At 41.6% G+C, this 22,965-nt stretch overlaps 1 protein-coding gene across 5 annotated transcripts in view; it reads left to right on the top strand.

Moving 5' to 3' along the window:
* Nucleotides 1-22,965, top strand: part of RAB28 (RAB28, member RAS oncogene family) — a 402,891-nt gene that overhangs the window by 310,679 nt on the left and 69,247 nt on the right. For 2 of the 5 annotated variants that reach the window (XM_087875223.1, XM_034408867.3), the window contains exon 7: nt 21,466-21,554. The exons of 1 other annotated variant lie outside the window; for it this stretch is intronic. In XM_087875223.1, coding sequence (XP_087731349.1) covers nt 21,466-21,554 — 89 coding nt within the window. Of the gene's footprint in view, nt 1-15,355; nt 15,601-21,465; nt 22,743-22,965 lie in introns of those variants that run through there. 2 more of the 5 variants (XM_034408869.3, XM_087875224.1) reach the window with 2 other exon arrangements.

Genomic DNA, 22,965 nt, shown 5'->3' on the forward strand with positions numbered 1-22,965 from the left:
TTAATGAGAGATATATGAAAGTATGTGTTCTGTTAACATTGCCCTCATCCTTTGGAACATCCCCCCCCCCGGAGGAAATTCTTGAAGCTCTACCAACTCACTTGGAACCCCAGAGGAGCACACAACTTTGAAAGACCTCCCTGCCTTTTTAATTTTAATTATTTTATTGTTTTAACTCTCCATTATAATATTTTTGTATAGCTTTTATATACTTTTTGTCTTACTTGTATATCACCAAGAGTTGCTCTGTGAGGGAGCTGGAAGGTTTCTAATGTAAATATATACTACACTTACTAGTTTATTACCTTGCTACTTTCAAGGTGGTTCTAGCATTCTTTCATTTTCTTCACATTCTGCTGATATACTTTGTGGCTGAACTTATGCACAAATTGAAAAATGACCTTAAATATTGTCTTTAAAATATGTATTGATGTTTCATACATAAGAAACATTTAGAACTGGGTAGTGAAGTGAATTAAACATGCTTCCTTATAGCTGCAATTCTAAGCCAATTTATTATATGATTTTCCTTCTTGGTCTACTTTTTTGCAATTGAATTAAGACGTTAAAATATTTTAAATCCCAAAGTGAGCAAGAATGCTCTATGGATTGTTTGAGAAAAATCAAATTTGAAAAAGTTACATAAGTTTCCTCTGTACCACTACCAAAAAAAAGTATTTTCAGTTTCCTTTTGCACTGTAGTTTTCTTCTAACTTTTTTGGATTGAGGGCCTCAAGAGACATAGTGAGAACTGAATTCTAAAAGACAAGTGATGAGGTTTTGCAAATACTAAATATGAGGCTAATTGTAATTACATTTTAAATTAATTACAGTTATATTGTTTACATCAACATGATTACTCTGCAGTTGTGTGTTTGATATTTTTCTTCTGTGATATCTAGAATTACAATTTTAATTTTTAGAAGTCTTTGGGGATCACAATTGCATTTTTGCTGATAATTGTTTTAAAATAAAATACATTAGATTCAGGGGTGGGTTCTACATACCTTTACTACCGGTTTGCAATGGGGCCACGCACATTCGCTTCGCTCGCATAGAAGCTTCTGCACATGCACAGAAGCATTCTGATGATGTCGGGGTAGGTGGGCGGAGCCTCCCGCCAGTTTTACTACCGGTTCTATAGAACCGTTGCGAACCGGGGGCAACCCACCACTGATTAGATTCAACTGAGTTAACAGTAGCAAGCAAGATATCTTTCTTTCAGTTATAAAATTTAGAACAATCATATTTTAAATCTGTCATTTGAGTCTGAGAAAGAAGACCCAAGCAGAAAAAATACTAATAGAATTACAGAGTTGGACGGGACCTTGCGGGTCTTCTAATCCAACTCTTTGCTCAGGCAGGAAACCCTATACTATTTCAGATAAATGTCCAATCTCTTCTTAAAAACTTCCAGTGTTGGAGAATCCACAATTCTGGAGGCAAGTCATTCCACTGATTAATTATTCTGTCAGGAAATTTCTCCTTAGTTCTAGGTTGTTTCTCTCCTTGATTAGTTTCCATCCATTGCTTCTTGTCCTGCCTTCAGATATTCTGGATAATTGGTTGACTCTTTGTGGCAACCCCTTAGATATTGGAATACTGCTATCATGTTACCCCTTGTCCTTCTTTTCATTAAACTAGACATATTTCTCTAGGGAGGTTTCCCTTCTCATTGCTTCAGGGCTGACACAGCCTAGAGAGAAGGGGCCAGGGAGGGGTGTGTGTGTGTACTAGAGATATCTGGAGTATTGTAGCCTAAATAAAATTCTTTCCCATGGGAATCGATGTTAGTGCAGGTGTTTGAAAGGTGGAGACTAAGGTCACCTAGCAACTGGACTGTATGCTGATTGAACCATGTGACTGGAGACTGGGGGGAAGTGACAATGTTCTACTTTTAATTGGGTGAAAAACCAGTGGGAACTTAGGACTGTTTTTTCTCCAGGAAAGTGCCAATTTGATATGTCACAATAAAATGTTTGTTGAGAAAATTGCCTGCCTCAGAGTTCTTATTGAATGGGATGTATTACTTGGAACCCTGACACATACACAATTCCAGCAACCGTTCTTTAATATGTTTTAGCCTCCAGTCCCCTGATCATAGCATAGAATGGAATGGAATGGAACGGAACAGGAACAGGAACAGGAACAGGAACCGAAACCAGAACCAGAACCAGAACCAGAACCAGAACCAGAATAGAGCTGAAAGGGACCTTGGAGGTCTTCTAGTCCAGCCCCCTGTTCAAGCAGGAGAACCTATACCATTTCAGATGAATGACTATCTAGTCCCATGATGGTGATCTCGGCTCGTCACCCAGCCAGCCCGGATTGCAACAAAAGAACCAGACGAAAGAGCTATTTGCAATGCTTTTTACTTTTGGTCGTTTCAGCAACACAGCCAGCAGAAAAGAACAAGCCGGATCATAAGTGTAAAGTCAGCGCTACACGCAGCCACTGTGTGGTGCTATTTATACATATTTCCCCACTCTAACCACCATCCGGCAGTTAAAGGCAAAACCCCTCCCAACAGCAGTTCGGCGGTGAAAAAGCCGGCACTTCCCTGATGTCATAGGAGAGCGCCACGCCCTCGGTCTCTGCTCCACGCCGTCCTCTGTGCTGTGTTGCGACGTCCCGAGACCGTGTGACAAGCCGCCTTTCATGTGAACCTTTCGAACAGCTGGTAACCTCCTCCCCTCCAGTCCCGTGAGTGGCGTGACCTGGCTGGGGCTCGACAGGCGGCTCCCCCTCTACCAGGAGTCCACCTGAGGAAGGCAAAACAGACATGTTAGTCATAGCGGATACCATTCCTGATGGTCCTGGCCTATCTGGATACTTGCAGTGAAATCGGTTAATTAAATGGGTGGCATGAACATCAGGTGCTGCCACCCAGGAGGACTGTGCTAAAGGATAACCTTTCCAGCGCACCAGGTAGTGTAGTCGGCCCCTATGGAGTTTGGAATCTAAGATCTTATCTATTTCATACTGATCTGTATGGACCGGTCCTAGTGGTCCGGCTGAACCAGTATTCCTAACCACAGTAACGGGTTTTAATAAGCTACTATGGAAGACCGGGTGTATCTTACCTAGTAGCGAGGGTAATTTAAGTACTACAGTAACAGGGTTGATAATGCGCGTTATAGGAAATGGGCTGATATATTTCGGACCTAGTTTCCTGCTTGGGATTCGTAACTTTAAATATTTGGTCTATAGATAAACTTGGTCCCCCACTGCAAATGGTTTTGGGTCTGCTCTTTTCTTATCCACATACGCCTTATATTCCTCCGTCGCTTTTTGTAAAGCGGACTTAACACCTGGCCAGATTCGGTGGATCTTGTCTGCCCATCCAGATGGCGTATCTATATTCATCGAGGGAGGTTCTACTTCTGGTATGGCTGGGAACTCTCTACCATAGACTATCTGGAAGGGGGAAAGCCCTGTACTACGATGGGTGATGTTGTTGTACGCAACCTCTGCGAAAGGGATAAGATCGGACCAATCGGTTTGTTGGTATGACACATAGCAACGGAGATAGCGTTCTACAGCGGCGTTAGCATGTTCCGCAGCTCCGTTGGTGCTAGGGTGAAATGCTGAACTCAACCCCTGGGTGGATCCTATCCTGTATATGAAAGACTTCCAAAACTTTGCAGTGAACTGAACACCCCGATCTGATATAATTCATTTGGGGACCCCATGCAACTGATACACATGATGAATGAACAGCTCTGTCAACCGTCGGGCAGAGGGCAAACCACGACAAGGTACAAAATGGGCTTGCTTTGAAAATAAATCCACTACCGTCCATATGACAGTGTAACCGTTGCTGGTAGGGAGGTCTACTATGAAATCCATAGCAACCTCCTCCCATGGTCGGCTGGGGTCAGCCACTGGTTGTAATAACCCAATCGGTTTTCCAGACCATGGTTTGGCTGCTGCACATATGGGACATCCTTTTACATATTGGTCGATGTCACCTCACATCCGTGGCCACCAAAATTGCTGTCTGATTAAGTGAAGCATTTTTAAAAACCCGAAATGTCCTGCCTGTTTGGAATCATGACATCGACGAAGAACAGTCACCCGAAGACTTTCCGGAACGTATAACTGGTCTCCATTCCACCCTAAGCCATCCCGCATGGTTATCAAGGCCTGATTCTGTGCTAACCACGAATCTTGTTGGACGGCTGTTTTCAGCTCAGTTAGAAAAGATGGTTCTGATCAAATTGCTGCTGATAGAGTCTGAACAGAGCGACCGGGCGGTATAAGAGCCTCTACTACATCTTCTCGCCAGCTATTGTATTGTGGCATACGGGACAGAGCATCTGCCAGGAAGTTCCTTCCTCCCGGGACGTATTTCAGTCGGAACAAAAACCGACGGAAATATAGCGCCCATCTTAGCTGTTTTGGGGATAATCGTCTTGGTGTTTGCAAGGCCTCTAGATTTTTATGATCCGTCCACACCTCGAACGGGAGAGTCGCCCCTTCGAGGAAAATACCGCTTTGGTACGCGAGGTCTTGAATAAACTACTGGCTGCTAAATTGTTAAATAAGCTTCTCATAAATCGAGCTGGGTGACGAGCCGAGAGAAAGTCATCGCTACATGCAGCCACTGTGTGGCGCTATTTATACGTGTTTCCCCACTCTAACCACCATCCGGCAGTTAAAGGCAAAACCCCTCCCAACAGCAGTTCGGCAGTGAAAAAGCTGGTGCTTCCCTGATGTCATAGGAGAGCACCGCGCCTTCGGTCTCTGCTCCACGCCGTCCTCTGTGCTGTGTTGCGACGCCCCAAGACCATGTGGCAAGCCGCCTTTCATGTGGACCTTTCGAGAAGCTGGTAACCTCCTCTCCTCCAGTCCCGTGAGTGGCGAGACCTGGCTGGGGCTCGACAGGTGAATCTATGGCACGTGTGCCACAGGTGGCACGTGGAGCCACCTGTGGCACACGTGTGGGTGCCGCCTGGCACCCACGGCGGCACCCATTCCTCTTCCGAGTTTCCAGCACATGCATGTGCACCGGCCAACTAGTCTTCTGGTTACTGGCGCGCATGCATACTTGACGATCAGGCCTTCATGCATGCGGTTGTGCCAGAAACTAGAAGATCAGCTGGCCAGCTGATCATCGTGCATGCATGCTTGCCAGTAACCAGAAGATTAGCTGGCCAGTGCGCATGTGTGCACTGGAAACCGGAAGTTTATTTCCTGTCACAAGCATGCCCACTGGGCACCTCCTCTTAGGGCGCATGCGCAGCGGCCATGCCATTGACGGCCGCTGCCCAGGATCCACGTTAGAGGCTGTATCGCGCCAGCAATGCAGCACTGCCTCTTTGCCTCCACCGCTGCCTCTTTGCAGAGGCAGCAGAGGCTCCTCCTCCTCCCCCTGCCAGCCTTGTTGTAAATCTCGGGGTTTGCCTTATGGGGGGTGGAGAGATGTCCTGGGGGATGGAATGTCCGTGGTGCTAATGACTGCAGCCACACTCAGGAGAAGGCCCGTTGGAGCGCCGATCAGCTGTGTGCAAGGCAGTGGCCAGTGCAAGAGACGTGGGACGCCAGACCCTCAGCTCTGCAGCTGCACGGAGCCGGTCGGGTGATTTCCAGCATGCCGGCGGGGTGTGGGGCTTTTGCCACATAACTTTGCCAGTGCCACTGCCTCTTTGCCAGCGTGAACGGCCTGCTGCTGCTCACTGCCTCTTTGCAGAGGCAGTGGCACCGGCAAAGTTATGTAGGCAAGCCATGCCAGAAATCGCCTTCCTGGCTCCAACTGGGCTTCTCCGGAGCATGGCTGCAGTCACTGGCACCACAGACATTACCCACCCCGACCAGGACCTTTCTCTCCCCCGCCCCCCATAAGGCAAACCCCGAAGTTTACAATGAGGCTGGCAGGGGGAGGAGGAGGAGCTGCCACTGCCTCTGCAAAGAGGCAGCGGCACAGGCAAAAAGCACTCAGAAGCAGCTGGTGGAGCGCAATGTTTTTTTTTCAAAAATGTTTTTACTTTTATTTCTCATAAACATATTTACATGTACAGTCATTTATCCACCATTTTTCATTCATTTTATCTTTTAAGTTTCATTTTTAATTTTTACTTGTTCGGTGATGCTCTTTTGCCATTTACCCTTTATTTTGCCACAACCATTCTTCTTCTCCTCCCCTTCTCTTCCTTCCTCTACCTCCTCCTGCTTTCTTCATTCTTCCTCTCTTTCTCTTTCCTACTTCCCCTTCCCTTCCCCCACTCCTCTCTTCTTCCCTCCTTCTAACCTTCTAACCTTCTCTCCTACTCCTCTTTCCTTTTCCCTTTCTTCTTTCTCTCCCTCTCCTCTCCTCTCCTCTCTTCCTCTCTCTCTACTCCTTCCTCTCTCTCTTGTTGTTTCCCTTTTCAGTTCAATCTAGAATGGTATTCGAGCAGCCCCGATTTTCTATTTATATCTATTCTCATTTCAATTTCTTATTTTATTAATATTTATATCTATTTCATCATTTGTGTACATTTTTATAATAATCTCACTTTTTCCCTTTTACCCCCACTCCCCTTTCTTCTTTTATCTAGGCATCATCTGGGTTTCTATTTTTCTGATTATTTTCTCCCATCTTTTCTCTATCTATTTTATCTCTATACCCTTATTCATATTTCCTTTCTAACCAATCGTAAAATTTATCCCATATCCTGAAATACATCGACTCCTCTTTATCTTTTATTCTCAATGTTAATCTATTCATTTCTGCACATTCTAAAATTTTCTTTATAATTTCTCCTTCCAATGGGATTTTATCTGCTTTTCAGTTTTGTGCAAATACAATTCTAGCTGCTGTTATTATATGAATAATCAAATATGTATCTTCTTTACTATAATTCTCTGGTAAAATTCCCAATAAGAATATCTCTGGTTTTAACTCTTTATGTTGCAACATTCCCTCTAACCATGCTTGTATTTTCACCCAGTAATGTTTTGCTTCTTTACACAACCACTATATATGATAATTGGTAATTGGCAATTGGTGACATTTCCAACATTTGGCTGATTTATCTTTAAACATCTTAGCTAATCTTTCTGGTGGCATATGCCATCTATAAAACATCTTATACAAATTTTCTTTATAAGCTGTTGCTATTGTTAATTTATAGTTTCTTTCTCAAAGTTGTTGCCATTTCTCCAGTTCTATAGTATATCCAAAATTCTTTGCCCATGCTATCATTGTTTCTTTTACTTCTTCATCTTCTAGTCTAATCCGCAATAGATAATTATATAATTTCTTAATCATTTTTTCATCTGTTCCTGTCAATATTTCATCCAGTTCTGATTTCCCCAAGTTAAAACCATATTGTCTATGATCTGCTTCATATCTTGATTGTATTTGCAGTCTTGTATACCAATCTATCTCAATCCCTTGTCTCTCTAGTTCTTGTTTTTGTTTCAGTTCTCCACGATCTGTCAAGATGTCCTTATACCTAACAATATTCCCCATATTTACAATATTTGGATATGTCACTGCTTCTATTGTAGAAAGCCACATTGGTCTGTTTTTCTTTCACTCTCTCCCACACTTATAATAAGCCATTTCTTACATAATGTCTCTGGAAATATCCATGGAAATATCCATGTATCCTTTGTTTCCCGTACCATAGAAAAGCATGCCAACCCAGTTGTAAATCATGACCCTCCAAAGTCAATAGTTTTGCACAGGGGTGGGTTCTAAAAATTTTTACTACCGGTTCTGTGGGCGTGGTTTATTTTGTAGGTGTGGTTTTATGGTCATGTGACAATTCTTTAAGATTTAGTAGAGGTACTGGTCTACCAGGCTTTTAACTGCTTGCAGAGCTGTACCAGTCTACCCATTTGTTTTTGGAGGCACCAGTCTACCCATTTGTTTTTGGAGGCACCGGTCTACCCATTTGTTTTTGGAGGCACCGGTCTACCCATTTGTTTTTCAAGGCACTGGTCTACTCATTTGTTTTTTGAATGCACTGGTCTATCACCACACTGCCTTTTAACACTGATCAGCTGTAGGGTGGCCCTTTGAAGCCTCACAGCAAGAGTTTAAACAGTTTTGTTCCTTCTAGCCGATCAACTGGGACTCGGGAGGCAGCGAAAAGATTGGGGCAGGGCCAAATAAAAGGTAAGAATAACGCAGGGAGGCGGGGGGGCAGCTCCTGAACAAAGAGAACCGGTTCAGTGACATCATATCATCACCGCTACCGGCTCAGCCGAACCGGGCTGAACCGGGAGGAACCCACCACTGGTTTTGCATTCCTCAATAAAATCCATTCTTTAATCCATGTTAAAGCTGCTGCTTGATAATACAGTTCCCAATTCAGTAGGCCAAACCCGCCTCTAGTTCTCGCATCTTGCAGCATTTTTATGTTAATTCTTGCTCTCTTTCCTTGTCACACATATTTCCATGTTATTCTCTTCAGCTCTTCAAAATATTTTTCTCCAGTTTTATTGGTATAGTTTGAAATAAAAATAATAGTTTTGGTAATACATTCATTTTTATTAATGCTATTCTTCCCATTAATGATAGTTGCAAGTTTCTCCATTTCTCCAGGTCTATTTCAATTTGTTTTTTCAGTTTATAATAGTTATCTTCCTTGAGCATTACACATCTTGATGTCAAATGAATGCCCAAATATTTCACTTTCTTCACAATTTTGATGTCCAGTTTCTCCATTATCTCCCTTTTTTTATTTTCTCTCATATTTTTAACTAATATTTTTGTCTTGTCTTTATTCATTTTCAGTCCTACTACTTTCCCATATTCTTTTATTTGCTCTAATAGTTTTGGTACTTCTCTATTGGGTCTTCCATGATAAACACCAAATCATCCGCAAATACTTGCAATTTATATTCTTCTTTTTTGATTTTCATTCCTTTTATTTCCTTTTCCTGTCTCACTTTTCTATTTAGAACCTCTAATGTCAATATACTGTAAATAGTAATGGAGACAAAGGGCATCCTTGTCTTGTCCTTTTTCTGATATCTATTTTCCCTGTCATTTCACCATTTACCATCACCTTTGCCGCTTGATCTCTATATATAGTTTGGATCATATTTATAAATCTGTCCCCAAAATCCATCAACTGTTTTTTCATAAATTGCCAATTCACGTTATCAAACGCCTTTTGCGCATCTAAAAACAACGCTATTTGCTTCTCTGAATGTATTTCATAATATTCTAGTGTATTTAATATAATTTGCATATTGTCTCTAATTTGTCTTTTTGGTAAAAAGCCATTTTGGTCCATATGTATAAACTCATTTAATAATTTCTTTAATATTTCAGCCATAATTGATGCAAAAATCTTATAGTCCGCATTTAATAGGGATATTGATCTATAATTCTTTATATGTTGCAGATCTGCCTCTTCATTTGGTATTAAAGTTATGTATGCCTCCATCTATGAGTCCAGAATTTTAGCTTTAAGTAATAGTTCATTGAATACTTGCAGCATCACATTGCTTAATACATTTTGTAAAGTTTTATATATCTCTACTGGTAATCCATCCAGACCTGGTGTCTTCCCATTTTTCTGTCTTTTAATTCCCTCCATTAATTCCATCATAGATGTTCTTTCTTCTAACATTTTTTGAACTTTTCCGGGATTCTAGGCATTTCCATTTTTTTTCAAATACTGTTCTATCTCATCTTCTGCTACTGTTGCTTGTTGGTACAGTCCATTATAGTATTTCTCAATTATTCTCTTTTTTTCCTCACTTTTATAACATATCTTTCCATCTTGATCTATTAATTGACTTATTAATTTCTTTTCTTTCTCTTTTTTCATTTTATATGCTAACCATCGTCCTGGTTTATTTGCATTTTCAAAAAAATTGCTTTGTAGCTTTTATTTTATTCATCAATTCTTCATTTTCCATTAAATTCATCTTGTGCTTTTTCAGATCCATCAAATTTTTAATCTTTTTGTCTTACTGGTTTTTTGCAACTCCATTGCAACTCTAACCTCTTATATTCCTCCTCTAAGTTCTTTTTGCCTATTCTGTTTATTTCGTTTTCTTAAATATGTCATTGTCAATCCTCTAATATATGCTTTGCTGGTATCCCATACATTTTGTAAAGATATATCTTCTTTCTTATTCTCTTTAAAGAAGAAAGTCAGTTCTTTTTCCATATATTGTTGAAAGTTTTTTTCATTTAATAATTTTTGATTTAATGTCCATCTCATTTTTCTTTTTTCCCCCTTCCATGTCATTATTATTGGATTGTGGTCTGCCCATACATTTGTTTCAATGTCAATCTCTTGTATTTTAGCTATTAATTCTGTTGACATCCACATCATATCTATTCTTGACCATGTCTATTTGAATAAAATGTATACTGTTTTTCTTTTTGGTGACTTCCTCTCCAAGCATCTTGTAGGCTTAATTCATCTATCATTGTGAAAAAAGTTTTTGGCAATGTTTTTCTTATCTTCTTATTAAGTTTTGTGGGTTTATAGTCCAACTCATCTATTATTGCATTAAAATCCCCTAATATACATATCTCTTCATATTCATATTCTATTATTTTTTATGTAATTTCACATAATATTCTTCTTGATTATCATTTGGAGCATATATTGCCACTAACAATGTTTTTTTTTTTAAATTCATATTTATTTCAACCATTAATATCCTTCCTTCCTCATCTTCAAAAATTTCTTTGGATTGAATTGTGTTTTTAATGTATAATGCTACCCCTCTTTTACTTTGACTAGCAAGTGTTGTATATAATGTTCCCAGTTTCGTTTGCTCCAATAGATATTTATGCTGTTTCTTAATATGAACTTCTTGTAAACATATAATCTCTAATTTTAATTTTTTCTAATTTATTAAATATTCTTCTTTTTATTACTGAATTTAGTCCATTTTTATTTACTGATATTAATTTTACTTCTTCCAATTTTACTTGTTTATTTGTTTAGTAGATCTAGTCACTCTTATTTCTCTTTGTTCTTTGATCTCTTTTGCTCTTGCTCCCTCCCTCAATGCTCTTTCCTCTTGTTCCTTGGTTGTCTCCATTAATTTTCTTTTTTCTCTTCTTGGCAGCTTGCCCCTCCTTCTTCTCTCACTTTCTCTTCTTCTTGTTCTATATATTGCCGATAGAATAGCTCTGCCTTTTCTACTGTATCCAAACTGTGCCTTTGTTCTTGTAGGTTCACCAAAATTCCTTCTGGTATCAACCATCTAAAACCCACTCCTTTTTTAATCAAGTGTTTCATCAAAAATTGGTATTCTTTTCTTAAATTTCTCACTCTTCTTGGAACTTGTTTCAATGCCATTATATCTCTACCTTTATATTTTATCGTTGTGTTCCTCATAAGTTGCAAAATCTCTGTTCTCAGTGGTTTTTGGGTGAATCTAATATGTATTTCATTGCATATCTTGTGTACACTCTGTAGATTTCATCTATCTCATTCATTATCTTTTCTGAGCTCTCTTTCATAACTTCCGCTAATATTTCAGCAATTTTTTTCTGGTAAGTTCTCTCCTTTTTCTTCTATATTTTGAAATCTTAAGTAAAAATCAGCCTTATCCATTTCCAACTGTATAATTGTCTTTTATCTAACTGGCTTTTATCTATAGTTGTAAGTCTATAGTCCATCTCCTCCACCTTTTTCTCTGTTTCTTCTGCTTTCTCCTCCACTGTTATCAATCTTTGTTTGTTTTTTCCCATCATCTCTTTCATCTCCTTTACTTCTACTTCCACTTTACTTATTTGTTCCTTGAGATCATCGTGCATTACCTGTATCATATTTTTTAATTCCATGCTGGTTTTGTCTTGTTGTGTTGTTGTTTCTGCTGCTTTTTGTGCTGTGGAGCTGGGTGCTGCTGTTATTGATGGTGATGATAAATGTTGTGATAGCTTCTTCATCTTGATCTTTACTTTCAAATCACCCAATTTGTAATCCAAATATTGTAAATAAATAATTATAATCCACGTTTGACATCCTGGTCACTGCAAGTCTTCAGGTTCTTGTTACCCTAATCCATATGTTTGAGAAACAATGTTAACAAAACCAAACACTAGTGTTCCCCATAAAGGGAAACTAAAATAAGAAAAAAAAATCAGTGGGAGAAAAAAGGAATCACAAACCACCAAAAATTGTAGGAATCAAGAGAAGAAGAAAAAAAAATTAAAAAGGAAAGAAAAACCAGACGCCCAAAAACCAGCCAAAAAATATAAAAAACAAACATGTAAAAAAAATAAAAATAAAAATCTAGTTGTAGTAAAAATAGATGTAAAAATGCAATAAAAACAATAAAAAGAGGGGGAAAAATAAGTATCCAAAATACAAAATGTTGAAAGTGGCAAAAAAAAAAAAAAAAAAAAGATACAATATCCAAATTTTTACTTTTCAACATTTCAGGTTTTGAACAAAAACAGAGGAAAGGGAAAAAAAAAAACAATCCAAAAGCTTTCACTCCAAATAGTCAGCAAAAAAGTATAACAGCAGATAATACATGTAGAAAAAAAAAATAACAATTCAAACAGAATAGTCTTTAATCTATTATTCAGTTGGTAATCTTTTTTCTTTTCCCCCTTCTCCTCTTTTACTCCCAATAAGTCATAAGACACTTTATCTCAAACGTTACTCAAGATCATTTTTTGTTCTTTCCACACATACAAAAAAAAGTTTTTTTCACCACTAGATGGCACTATGTAACTTCACAACTTATTCCACTGATCTTAAGTCTATTTGTTCTGACTTAGACCTTTCCAGTATATATTTTAAAGTCCAAAATTCATCCGTATTTCAATCTAAATTCACTCTGCCCAATCTGCTTTCCATTATTTTCCAAATCAGTTCATATTCTTTTAAAAAAATAGCTTTTATTCGTGGCCATCGCTCTTTCGCCACTAGCCCAGAAATGGGGAGGTAGGCGGATATCCACTTCCTCCCCTTTCATTCTTGCCGTTCCTTTTCAGTGTCTGAGAGAGCCCGCCTGTCTGGCCACCTCTTTTGCAATGGAATGGGAGGGAGAACAAAGGGAGCCAAAGGGAGCATGTGATTCATAGTGCTTAGAATATTTTACCGTAATAGCTTGGGGATAACTTTGGCTCCTTCTTTTTGGCCTCTCCCCCCCCACACACACACATTGAGTGGGGCAAACTCATTTGGGAATGAGGATCTGGAGCCGTTCCCCACTTCAAGTCAAGGTTGGGTGCTGATCTTCTCCCATTAGAAGAGAGCCAAAGCCATCCCTGTTTTTTTTTTTTTTGGTTTGTTTGTTTTTTTTAATTTGATTTATATGCCGCCCTTCTCCGGAGACTCAGGGCGGCTTACAATGTGCTAAGCAATAGCCTTCATCCTTTTTGTATATTTATACGAAGTCAGCTTATTGCCCCCACAACTGGGTCCTCAATTTACCTACCTTAGAAAGGATGGAAGGATGGAAGGATGAATCAACCTTGAGCCTGGCGAGATTCGAACCTGCAGTAATTGCAGGCAGCTGGTCTTAATAACAGGGTGCTTTAGACCACTGTACTACCAAGGCTCCAGTTTTTGGTCCCAGGAAGCTTCAGTGAGGCCTGCTAGCAGCAAAATGGGGTGTGAGGGGGTCGTGAGCACATGTGCAGGGTGGCGTGGGTGCATGCGCAAGGAGCGGGGCAGTGCAGGGAGGGCATGTGCATGCACAGGGGGGCGGAGTGTACGGGGGGCATTGCATTATGGGTGTGGTTTCTTTGGTACCCTGGACTATAATTTCTTTTTGCGTGAAGACTGATGCAAAGAATGAATTAAGCAGCTCTGTTTTCTCTCTACTGCCTGTTATTTCCTTGCCATCTTCTTTCTTTAGTGGACCTACCTAGTGAACCTAGGCAAGATCTGAGGCAAAGCATGCAAAACAGCAAATTGAAACAAACTGTAGAGCCCAATTCCCTTGTAGCTAGGGAACTAGCTACAAGGGGATTACATACTAAAGCTAGAAGAAATGACCTTGAAGAGAGAAGCAAAGCCCAGACCATAGTTGCAAAGCTGCAATGAAAAATTTTCCACTGACCCCTCCTCCTTTTCCATGGCAGCAAGCAGCAGGCTAGCTAACATTCGCTCCCCACCCCCATAACAGAGGCAGTTGCCTCCTGAAAAAAATGTAGAGCCCAACCCCCTTGTTGCTAGGGAACCAGAGGGCTGCTGCATATCTAAACTAGAAGAAATTACTTTGGAGAGATAAGCAAAGCCCAGACCGTATTTGCAAAGCTGCAACAAAAATTTTTCCACTGACCCCCTCCCCTCTTTTCAATGGCAGCAAGACAGCCATGTTGGTTTCTTCTTATATATTTCGTTTTTGTTTTTCAGTGGTATTGTGCTCTGGACTGAGCTTTTATGATAGCATTTTTCAGAGTTTCCCATGCTTCTTGAGTTGGAAAACAACTCCTAGAATTTTCCTAGGCTCTCTGAGTTTGTTAAAATCAGCTCTTTTAAAATTTAAGACGCTAGTTGGATTATTTTCTATTGCTTGTGTTTGCATTATATTGAATTCCAGTATGACATAGTCACTTTCACCCAAAATTCCGGCAACTTCAACTCCCTCTATCACTTCTTCTCTATTAGTAAGAATTAGATCCAGAATAGCTTTACTTCTAGTTCCCTCCTCTATCTTTTGGATGATAAAGTTGTCAGCTAGATTGGTTAGGAATCTGTTAGATCTCTCACTCACTGCTGAGTTTGACTCCCAGTTGATAACTGAATAGTTAAAGTCTCCCATTTCTACTATGCTACGCTTCATACATACATTTGCTAACTAGTTGGCAAAGGGTTCCTATTGGGACCTCAAGCTTAAAAGTATTCCAAGGAGTGGTCTTACCAAGGCATTAGGTTTCGGTGCTATCTTGAATAAACTTCATTCTCAAACGCAAACTCTAATGAATCACTTTTATTTTAAGAATAGCCGAGTCCGACATTCCTGATTTCATTTTGCAGCCAAACTGGCCCCTCCTTCCAACCGCCTCCTCTTCCGCTCTCCAACCCCAATGTCCCATTGGCCATCATGCAGATCCATCTCTACCTCCCGGCACGTTCTTTTCACAGGAATGTAGCCCCCATCCTCGTCTCCCAGGAAACACTATCTGTACATACAAAACTAGGTAAAAGTTCATCTTGTTATGTCAGCGCTGGAAGAGAGCCTAATTTGGAACGCTGACAGTAGCATTAACACTTTGCATGATCTTGATTCTATCCTACTGTTAATGCAGCCTAGCCTGCACTGGCTTTTTTGGCAGCTACAGCACACTGCTGGCCATATTTAAGTGATTGTCCACCAGGACTCCATCCATGTAGATGCAGTTCCATTGAGGATTACACATTAAGTGCATTTGGTCAGCCAGTTACGAATCCATCTGGTGGTGATGCTGTGTAACCCACATTTTTCTATGATATCAAGTAGTAGGTTGCAGTCTATTTTATCAAATACTTTTATCGAATGCCTTATATAAGTAAATTATATCCACAGCATTTCTCTGATCCACTAATTTTGTTACCTTGTCAAAGAATGCAATATGATTTGTGTGGCATGATCTGTTTTTGACAAACTCATATTGGCTTTTGGTTATGACTTTGTTTGTTTCTAGGTGTTTGCAGATTCATTGCTTGATCTTTTCCAGAATCTTCCCAGGTATTGATGTCAGGCTGATAAGTCTGTAGTTTCCAGGATCCTTTTTTGGAGGGGGGGGATGATGGGAACTACATCAGCTCTTTTTCAGTCCTCTGGCAGTTCCCTGGATGGGGAGAAACAGGCTCCAACTCAACCCTTCCAAGACCGAGCGGCTGTGGCTTCCGGCGTCCCAATATAGCCAGCTGGTGCCATCACTGGTTATTGGGGCGAATCACTGACCCCCACGGAGAGGGCTCACAACTTGGGCGTCCTCCTGGATGCACGGCTGTCTTTAGAAGAGCATATGACGGCCGTGGCCAGGGGGGCTTTTTATCAGGTCTGCCTGATACACCAGTTGTGTCCCTTTCTGGATCGGGACTCCCTATGCACGGTCACTCAGGCACTCGTCACTTCCCGCCTGGACTACTGCAATGGTCTCTACATGGGGCTCCCCTTGGGATGCACCCGGAGGCTCCAGTTGGTCCAGAATGTGGCCGCGCAGAGGATTATGGGAGCGACGGGGCACTCCCATGTGACACCTCTCCTGCGCGAGTTGCACTGGCTTCCGGTGGTCTTCCGGGTGCGCTTCAAGGTGTTGGTGACCACCTTTAAAGCACTCCATGGCTTAGGGCTGGGGTATCTACGAGACCGCCTTCTGCCGCCAATAGCCTCCCACTGGCCAGTTCGCTCGCACAGAGAGGGCCTCCTCAGGGTGCCATCGGCCAGACAATGTCGGCTGGCGACCCCCAGGGGGAGAGCCTTCTCTGTGGCGGCACCTGCCCTCTGGAACGACCTACCCCCAGAGATATGCACGATACCAGACCTCCGGACTTTTCGTCGGGCCCTGAAAACAAATCTATTTCATCTAGCCGGGCTGGCTTGATCCCATCCTTTTGGTTTTAATTTGAAATTGGTTTTAACTGGGTTGTTTTAAATTGAGGGCCGAAATTATTTAATGTCTTTTAAACTGCTTTTAAATTTTATATGTTATGTTTTATCTCAGCTGTTCACAGCCCTGAGTCCTGTTGGAGGAGGGCGGTATAAAAATCAAATCAAATAAATAAATAAATAAACTGGTAGTTTAAAAAAGTTACGATCCGACGATCACCTATGCCGCACAGTTTAGTTTGCTAGAAAGCAGGATTTCCAGTCCGTGCCAAAAGTTGCTTGATTATCTTTTCCAGAATCTTCCCTGGTATTGAGGTCAGGTTGATAAGTCTGTGGTTTCCTGGATCTATTTTTCCCCCTTTTTTGAAGATGGGAATTATTTCAGCTCTTTTCCAGTCCTCTGGCAGTTCCCCGGTGCTCCAGGATCTTTGAAAGATATAGTTCAGTGGTTCTGAGATCTCATCTGCCAGTTCCTTCAGAACCTTGGGATGTAATCCATCTGGTCCTGGTGATTTGAACTCGTTTTGGGTAGACATGTCCTCACTTGCCATTTTCTTCCATATTTTAACTTGTGTTCCTAATCTGTTTTTTGTGGTGCTGTTTTTGATAGGTTGGACTGTTTTTTCCCTTTGTGTAAAGACAGATGAAAAAAACGAGTTAAGTAGTTCTGCTTTCTCCCTGTTGCTTATCACCTTCTTGCCACTTTCTCCCAGCAATGGACCAATTGTTTCCTTGACTTTTTTCTTGTTTTTAACATGTTGGAAGAAGCTTTGTTATTTTTTACTTTTGTCGCTAGCCTTTGTTCATTGTGAGCCTTAGCTTACCTCACTTCATTTTTGCAGGCTCAGGTTATTTGCTGATATTCTGCCTTAGTTATGTACCCCTCTTTCCACTTTTTATACTTGTCCTTTTTGTCTTTCAATTTGTCAGAGAGTTCTTTATGCAGCCATGCTGGTTTCTTTTGAGAGCTGTTATTTTTCTTCTTCATTGGTATTGTGCTAGACTGGGCTTTTATAATATCACTTTTCAAAATTTCCCAAGCTTCTTGAGTTGTTTTCCTTGAGAATTCTCATCCGTGGAATCCTTCCCAAGTTCTCCCTAAGTTTATTGAAATCAGCTTTCTTAAAGTCCAAGACTTTGTTCTATTACTTGTGGTTGCATAATGTTGAATTCTAATATTCCATGATTTCTAACCCCCAAGATTCCTGTAACTTCAACACCTTCTATCATTGCATCTCTGTTAGTGAGAATTAAGTCCAATATGACTGGCTCTCTAATTCCCTTCTCTGCTTTTTGGGGGACAAAGTGGTTTGCTAAGTTTTTCAGGAACCTGTTGGATCTTTCACTTGGTGCAGAGTTTGTCTCCCAGTTGATGTTGGGATAGTTAAAGTCCCCCATTACTATTGTGATGTGCTTCCTACATACTTAGTTTACTGATTAGCAAAACAAATCATCTAATTTTTGCTTTCAAGTCGAGGCTAGTAGTGCCAAAGACAGGGGCATGGGGAAAATAAAAGCCATTATAGACATGGGGTGCACCCAGTGCCTGATTAGCCTCCTCACCATCCAAAAGCTAGGAATCGGAATGAGACCCCTAACCAATCCCATACGCTTTGAGCAGGTTGATGGGTCATTAATAGGGGGCCACTGCCACGCTGGTCACTGAACCTGTAAGGCTAGAGATGGGTCACCACTGGGAATTTATCCGATTCATAATGGCACCGGAGATGACAGAAGCTATCATCCTGGGCCGGTCATGACTAGACAAATAAGGGCCCACCGTCTCATGGGGAGATGGCTACAAAAAGCTGAAGTTGGAACTAGGCCCCCTTTCCCCCTTCCAGCCCTATTGAGGGAGGATCTGTTCGGTGGCTAAATGGTGCTAAGCAAAGGGAAAAGCCGCTGCTACCTCAGAGCCACTGCTGGGGAGCCCTCAGATCCCTAAGGGGTACCGAGTCTTGGCTGGTGCATTAAGTGAGGAAGAGTGCAACTCGCTACCCCTTCACTGCCCCATAGACTATGCCATAGAATTTGTGCCAGGAGCTAAACTGCCCAAGCTGAAGATGTACTCCATGATCCCCAAGGAAATGATAGAATTGAGGGAGTACATTGACACCAACTTGGCCCATGGATTCATACAGCCAGCTAAATTCAGAGTGGCCGCCCCAGTCCTCTTCAAAGAGAAGATAGGTTGATGAGGCTATGTGTTGATTTTAGGTGAATAAATACAGTGTGTGTGCAAAACATATACCCATTTTCCCTTATGAAGGACATGCTGGCTCACTTAGCCAAGAGGAAGGTGTTCACCAAACTGGACCTGCAGGAGGCATAATACCGAGTGCGAATCAAGGCCCCATAGATGGAGGGGGGGATGACCCAAAGACTGGAGGACGAGCTGCCAACAGGCCCATGGTATAACAACAAGGGAGCATCAGCCCTCAAGAATGGACTGGCCTGGTAAGAGTCCAAATTGTGACTTCAAATGTTCCAAAAGAGCCACAATTCTAAACAGGCAGGATACTTAGGCTACCTGAAGACCCTGCATTTGGCCAGAAGGCAGTTCTGGTGGCCGAAGATGAAGAAGGACATAGAGGACTATGTAAAATGCTGTGCCACTTGTGCAGCCATGAAGAAAAGGCCAGGGAGATTCCCTGGGTTACTCCAGCAAGTGGCAGACCCATCCTGACCCTGGGAAGAGATTGCTATGGATTTTATTGTTGAGCTTCCTAAGAGCGGAGAGAATACGGTCATCTGGGCCATGATAGATTTGTTCTCAAAGGAAGCCCATTTCACAGCTTGTCTGTGAAAAAGCTAGCCAATTTTTTTCATAAAACAGGTCTATAGGCTGCATGGGGTTCCCCGCAGAATCATTTCTGACAGAGGGGTCCAATCACTGCTAAGTTCTGGAGGGAATTCACATGGTCCATTCCACAGGAATGGCTCAGTTCAGCTTTTCATCCGAATACATCACAGGGGCTCAGTTCAGCTTTTCATCCAAATACAAATGGGGCGGCGGAATGGATGAGTGCCATGGTTGAGCAATATTTAAGGTGTTCTGTCAACTATCAGCAGTCCAACTGGAGGAGTTGCTGCCATTTGCTGAGGTGGCATACAGTAACGCTGTGCATAGAATACTAAGAATACTAAGCACACCTTACAGGAAGTTGCATAAAACTCAAGCTGACAAACACCGCACTCCCCAGCCACCATTCCAAGTGCGTAGCAAGGTCTATCTATCCACAAAATACCTAAAATTAAACCCTGCAAGAAGCTAGGTCCGAAGTTTATAGGACCTTTTCCTATAGTGAAAGTGATTAACCCCATTACTGTGGAGCTTAAACTCCCCCACTTGCTAGGGAAAGTGCATCCGGTCTTTCACAGTAGCTTGTTAAAACCAGCAGTAGGCTCCCAGATCAGGCTGCTAGATCAGGCAGCCCCAAAACCAATTGTGGTAGAGGGGGAGACACGTTATGAGGTGAGAGCACAGGGAGGGGGGAATAAATAGTTGGGGTAGTATAGTCAAAACAAAATACTTTTGTGATGACCCGAGGCATGGAACAGAGGTAACACAGCCAGCTGGCAGTTCAAACCACCCCTTTATTGCTCCAAATTTCCCCAAATGCTCCCAGGTTTCTGGCATGTCCCAGGGCAAAATGATGACACACACACACCTCAAGCAGCCTCTGGCTGCAAATAGTCCAGCCCAATGCTGTGAACACCATGGCTGCAAAGCAAGAAATCCAGCAGGGCAAGTCGAGTTCAGGAAGCAAAGGAGCAAGGCAAGTAATCCAGAAATCCGGAAAGAATGCAAGGAATTCAGGAAAGTTCACATGTTGGCACTCAACACTCCATGAATTCAGCATTTGTTCCCAACAAATGCTCCTCCCCACAGCATCTCCTTAAGTCTCAGTCCCCAGGTGTGAAGAGGGGTGGGGTACTACTAGGGAATCCCTAGTAGTCGGGTCAGTCTGCGCGGAGAGAATCTTTTCTCCATGCTTGAGGATCAAGAGGGGGTGGTCCTTGGTCATCGCCTGAGCTCTGTCTCTCATGTTCACTGCTTAGCCTCTCTTGGTCATCCTGTCCCCCTTCATCCCTGCCTACAAGCCATTCCAATCCTGAAAGGCCCTGCCCTGACTGGGCTTGCTCCTCCCCATTTTCCTCCCAAGCCAATGAAGCCACCCCCTTGATCTCTGTCAGCTCCAGTTCCGGCTCGTTTTCCTCCACAGATTCAGGCTCCGATGGGGGCATGATACTTTCTCTTGGGAACCAAGGACATTCCTGCAGGTGTTCGGAAAGAAGGGACTGATGTCACTTAGCAACTGAACTGTATCCTGATTGGTCCATGTAACTGGTTGTTTTGGGAAAGTGACAAATTTTTAATTTTAATTAGGTGAAAACCACGGGAATATTTAGAGTCAGTTTTCACCAGTCTATGCTAATACAACATATCCAATAAACTTATTTTTTGAGGAATCTATCTGCCTTGGAGTTTTGTTTGCTCCGAGTATGTTACTTGGAACCCTGATGCCCTGTTTATTCCTCATACTTTGTGCTTTGGTGTATAAACATTTGAATCCTTTTTGACTGATCCTGTCTTTACTTTCTACATAACCTGTTTTGTGTCTGCATTCCCCTTCTTCCTTACTACCTGTCTGATTAGTGTACATTAGTACTCATGAATAGTGAAAAGAAAAAATGCTTGAGAAACTGACAAATTTTATGGGCTAGAACCTCTTAATTGGAATAAAGAAGCCAGGACTGTCACCATTGCTTATGTATAAAAGCATTCAAGATGCTCTTATTTTGTCCTTTGTCAAAATCCTTATGCACGTTTTCTAAGAGAAAAGTATTGCAGCATGTCTGATTTGTTTCAATGCTCTACATTTCATAGCATGATCTTTATTGTGAAATGTTTTATTAGCACTTTGAAACAGTTTTTCCCCCTTTGGATTCACTTGCTGTAACCTCTTCTGTTTTTCTTTTCTTCTCTTTTGACAGAATGTAGTGAAGGCGGATATTGTAAACTATAGCCAGGAGCCTGCAACAAGAACCGTTAACTCTCCTCGGAGCTCAATGTGTACAATTCAGTGAGCATTTTTTTTTTTTTTTTGTACAGTGCTCCTTTGGTTGCCTTCACCCAGCAATGGAGTTGCCGGGAATGTTGTTTTAACAAGAGAATATAACTGTAGTACATTTAGAAGTTTAAAAAACCCACTACTCGGGCAACTTCTTTGAAAAGCCAAGATTCAAATAGTGGGGGCCACACATTTTGTCAATATATACTGTATTTTTCAGACTATAAGATTCTCTGGACTGTAAGACGCACCTAGCTTTTGGGAAGGAAAACAAGAAAAAAAAATCTGCCTTTGCCTCCTTGCAGCAAACAGCAAACAGCCTGGTGAGCTTCAGCACAGCCAAGATTCAAAAAGTGGGGCCACACACTTTGACAATATATGCCATATTTTTCAGACAATAAGATGCTTCAGACTATAAGACGCACCTAGCTTTTGGGGAGGAAAATAAGAAAAAAAAAATCTGCCTCTGCTTCCCAGTAATTTGCCTTCTTGCAGCAAACAACCTGGTCAGCTTGAGCACAGCTTGATTTAGAATGAGCAGCTGATTGGCGGTTGGATTGACCTCCTGGAATACCAACAATCAGCTGTTCCAGGCTATAGGGATCGCCACCACCTATCGCCACTTCCACATGCCCCTTTTCAGCCTCCGCATGCCCCATTTTTGGCCCGTTCCAGGTGGTGGGGACTGCTGCCACCTATTGCCACCAAACGGGATGTGCAAAAGCTGAAAATGGGGCATGCAGAGGCCAAAAATGGGGCACATGGAGGTTGAAAATGAGGCACATGGAGGTGGCGATAGGCGGCAGTGATCCCTGCATCCTGGAATAGCTGATTGTCAGTGTTCCGGGAGGCCAATCCAACGCCAATCAGCTGCTCATTCTAAATCAGGCTGTGCTGAAGCTGACCAAGCTGTTTGCTGCAAAATTGCTGGGAGGCAGAGGCTGAAGTGTGGGGGCTGGCGAATGGACAACATTCGCTCTATAAGATGCACAGATATTTCCATCTACTTTTTTGGGGAGGTAGTGCGTCTTATAGTCTGAAAAATACAGTATATTCTTCTGAATTATATTTTAGTAAAGGTGATTGATTGTGTGTAGAGATACTTTTACATATATTGTCAGAATGATTGAAGGGTGGATGCAATGTGTAAATTAAATGGGATGAGAAGAGATTGTGAAATAAAGCAATGCAGTGAAAATAGATTGGCTTTCTCTCTTTGGTTTTGTCCATTTTGTCCTTTTTCTTGTTAGAACCAGGAGATTATTCAAAATATAAAATACAAAACAAAGAAAAAGAAAGAAAAAACAAACTAACAAACATCTGACACCAACAAAAAAAAACCATGTGTACAAAAAAGAAAAAATCCAAATATTAAATACATCTAACATTAAACATTAAAAAAGTCCACCCTGGCTGAATGCTG

The sequence above is a fragment of the Pantherophis guttatus genome, chromosome 8 (genome assembly GCF_059756535.1).
Source record: "Pantherophis guttatus breed Tessera chromosome 8, ASM5975653v1, whole genome shotgun sequence".
Taxonomy (NCBI): domain Eukaryota; kingdom Metazoa; phylum Chordata; class Lepidosauria; order Squamata; family Colubridae; genus Pantherophis; species Pantherophis guttatus.